The sequence below is a fragment of the Corylus avellana genome, chromosome ca2, assembly GCF_901000735.1.
Source record: "Corylus avellana chromosome ca2, CavTom2PMs-1.0".
NCBI classification, from domain to species: domain Eukaryota; kingdom Viridiplantae; phylum Streptophyta; class Magnoliopsida; order Fagales; family Betulaceae; genus Corylus; species Corylus avellana.
The window spans coordinates 18564454-18568310 of NC_081542.1; the positions used below are offsets into that span (position 1 = coordinate 18564454).

The 3857-nt window shown below is 31.2% G+C and overlaps 1 protein-coding gene across 1 annotated transcript in view; it reads left to right on the forward strand.

Annotated features, from left to right (window-relative positions):
* The first annotated feature begins 3182 nt into the window (after positions 1 to 3182).
* The window catches only part of LOC132169216 (receptor-like protein EIX1), a 12254-nt gene continuing 11579 nt past the window's right edge, over positions 3183 to 3857 (forward strand). The window contains exon 1 of the mRNA XM_059580285.1: positions 3183 to 3425. Within this exon, the coding sequence (XP_059436268.1) occupies positions 3183 to 3425 (243 nt within the window). The remainder of the gene's footprint in view (positions 3426 to 3857) is intronic.

Consider the following 3857-nt stretch of genomic DNA (forward strand, 5'->3'; position numbering starts at 1 on the left):
CTCCTTTAATCTGAGATGGTCCATAACCTAAAATAAGATCATCAAATTTTTAAGGTCTGCTCAACTTTGAACCATTTTTTTTTTTTTAAAAAAAAAAAAAAATGCTTTGAGTGAAAAACTGTAGATAAAGAGTAGTGTTAGGTATACCATGCTTCCCTCATATTACATGTTGTCATTTAACTTTAAAAATAACAAAAAAAAAAAAAAAAATGAAAATACATAATCCCTTCAAACTATTATTCTATTGTTACTATCTCTCAAACTACCAGTTGTGTCAATGTCCCCTCTAACCTACCAACAAATATTAATGTCCTCCTAAAGCCAGCAAAAAGACAAAAAAATGACCTAAAATTTTTTTAATAAAACAAAAATATCCTTATAAAAGTAAATAAATAATTTTATTCTTATAAATTGGTTTTTTCCTTCTTTTTTTTCCCCTAAAAAAATTTGCTTTTTTCATATATAGATTTTTTTTTAAAAAAAAAAATTTAAAAATTGGAAAAATTAAAAAATTATCCTTCTAAATTGGTTTTTCTTTTTCTTAATTTTTATATTTTTCTGTAGTTTAAAGAAAAAATTAAAATATCCTTATAAATTGGAGTTTCTTTTTAAAAATAAAAAATAAAAAATTGTTTTAAAAGTTTTTAAATCTTATGAAGGGTACTTTTGTCTTTAGGGGGGAGATTGACATTAATTTTATTGGTAGTTTTGAAATAACCATCATTGAGCTTCTTTCTACGGCCTATTTTAGATGATTTTGGGACTATTTTCGATCTTCTTCTTTTTCTTTTTTTTTTAAGCTTTAATGTTTTAGATAGAAAAAATAATAATCAACTAATTAGTAAATTTGGATGATTCGGGGAGGAAGGTTTGGGATGAGAGTAGGAGTAATGCTAATGCTGAAACTACTTTGTGATCCAAGTCCAAACAAATTAATTTCCACTTGTTCACAGTCTGCTTATATTGTTGTGTTCGTTATGATCAAAGTTCACTTCTTGCAAAGGAGGGTCAAGTCGGAGAGATGTTGAAGCTGGCATTAGAGCTTTTTTTAATATGCATTATTTATGTATTATAAGTTTTTCAGATTGCTATAATAATATATGCTCCAATCTTCGCTTGTTAAAGTTATATATATATACATGATGGGCAAGGCTTAGGTGCGGTAGTTCAAAACTACCGCACCATGCTGTAGTCCAAAACTGCACCGTTTGGTGCAGTTTTGGGCAATAAACAAACAGTTCTTTTAAAGAAAAATATTTAAAAACTAAAAGTATTAAAAAAATAGAAGAGAAAAAAAAAAAAAAAATGAAACCGTGCAGTAGTCCAAAACTGCACCGTTTGGTTCAGTTTTGAATTTTTCCTTCTCAAAACTGCACCAAACGGTGCAGTTTTGGACTACTGCATGGTGCGGTAGTTTTGCACTACCGCACCTAAGCCGAATCCATACATGATATGAATGATTTCACAATTGTGTGAGACATGATTTCTTTTATTGCATCGTAATCATATAATACAATGATATTCTCATTGTCGATTTAAATGATTAAGATGGTGAGCAAATGGCTGGCGAATGACAAGACAAGGCCTTAATTTACCATATTGGGGTCTTAAATTTAATTGCCATCTTTCTTGAAACTTGAATGACAACACAATTTCACTAAAAATGAAAAAATTCTCATATCGCGCAAGCAATGAACGCCAAGAGAAAGAAGGCTTCAAGTTTCAACTTGGCCGCCGGCACAACTTTCGTCGGAACATTGGGCTCCCCACTTCCACATTCTTTTGACTTTCTCAATTTTTAATTTCAATAGAGGCTTCACACAAACAAAACTAAGGAAAAAAAAAGGAAAGCTTCGAAAATTAACATAAACCCTAGACGGAATGACGCTAATGTATTTGTTTCCTTTGAAATATGCTTATAGAAATGACATTTTGAACTAACTTAAAAAGCCTTAATTGTAAAATTAATTTAATGCAGAATTTCAACCAAGAAATTAATTAATTATAGAAAGATCAACTAATATGTATTTAATTTCAATCATCTGATAAAGTTACAGAATATTTCAATTAACTTAATAGAAAAATGAAGAATAGAAATTAAAACTATGAAGTTCATTTTCATTTGAAATCAAGAGGAATCAATTAAACATGTAAAACTTCTAGTTTTGACCGTTAATTAATTTGGCATTGAAAAGGTAAACCAAATACTAGAAATAATTGTCGAGTGAATCTATCAAAGAGGCTCTTAAATCCTTGCAATAATTCATGACTTCCTCCTTAGATGATTGTTCTCATTCAAAACAGAAAATGACAGAGTAGACTGTTGTAGCATCTTGTTTTAAGTTCAAAAATAATAAAACAGTCCGTTGAATATAGGTACATATATATATGTCCTCCAATCACAAAACAATCTTCAAAATTTACAAAACACTGTCAAAACACAAAACAATAGTTTTCACCTTTTTGTCAAAACATAAAGCCATTAGCTTTTAAACGTAGATAGACAAAAGTATCAGATTGATAAACTTGTAAAGCACATGTATCAATTTTATTACTTTTTAAAAACTATGCATTTTTTTTTTTTGATAAAGAGCTAAACCACATATGTCAATTATTTATTTAACCCTTATAAAGTTATAGGAGTCCCAATTATAAGAGAAAATTCACATAATTAAATCTCTCAAAAACTTAATGACTACTTCACATATGTTACAAATTTAAGTAGAAATAATTAGTCCATCAAGTATAACGCGGCTCCCCACATGAATCATTGGACGAATTTAACCTCAACAAATCAATAAAAAAAAAAAAAAATCCTTATCTACATTTCATTGATTATCAGCAAACATCACGGGCCATATGGAACTTTACACGCAATTTCCAAGTCCAAGATCGAGTGGATTATTTGCAATAAGACAATTAGACAAACTTTCATAACCAATGTGAATTCTTATTTATTTTTCAAGGGAGCAGTAGGTACTCCGAAAGGGATCCGGCTTGCATGCGGTTAGTGGAAAACGGAACCGTTTTCCACTGAACGGTACCGTTTTCCATAGTTAAAAACTAAGTTTAAAAAGTTAATAATAAAAAAATATTAAAACTTAAAAATTATAAAATAAATAATAATTAAAAAGATAAAAATATTAAAAAATATCAAACCCTAGTCATCTTCCACTTTGGCCATGCCTCCTACGCAGCTGCGCTTCCTGCAACGATCCATAGCAGGAGCATGCAGAGCAGCCACGCCACAGAGAAGGGATGGTGCCTCTCAGCCTGTTGTCCTGCAAATGGAGCACGTACAATGGCCTAAGCCAGACAAGAGAGACCAGAATTTGGCCGGAGATCTGGTTCCCGAAGAGGTCGACGACTTTGAGGCGGTGGAGGCAGGAAAGTCGCCGGGATTTGAGATTGAGAAGGCCAGAGAGGTCGGGATGGCTGGCCACCCCCTTGGGCTCGGGATCGCCGGCCACCCCCTTATCCTTTTTAATAGTTTTTGTTTTTAAATATTTTTATTTTTTTAATTATTAATTATTTAATATTTAATAAATTTTATATTAATTCCTAAAAAAATATTTTTTTTTTATTACCCAAAACGACCCAAAACAGAGTTGTTTTGGACTACCCCACCATGCGGTAGTTTTTCACTACCGCATGGAAGCCAAATCCCTCCGAAAGTCCTCATTGGTTTTGTCATGTGACAGCATTTATAAGTCTCAGGTATTTATTATTATTATTTTTTTGAGAAAATTACATTTTACTCCTCAAAGTTTGGAGCGATTTTCAATTCGAACTCCAATGTTTTAATTTTTGCAATGCATCCTCCCAAACTTTTAAATTTTTGCAATTCGACCAATTTT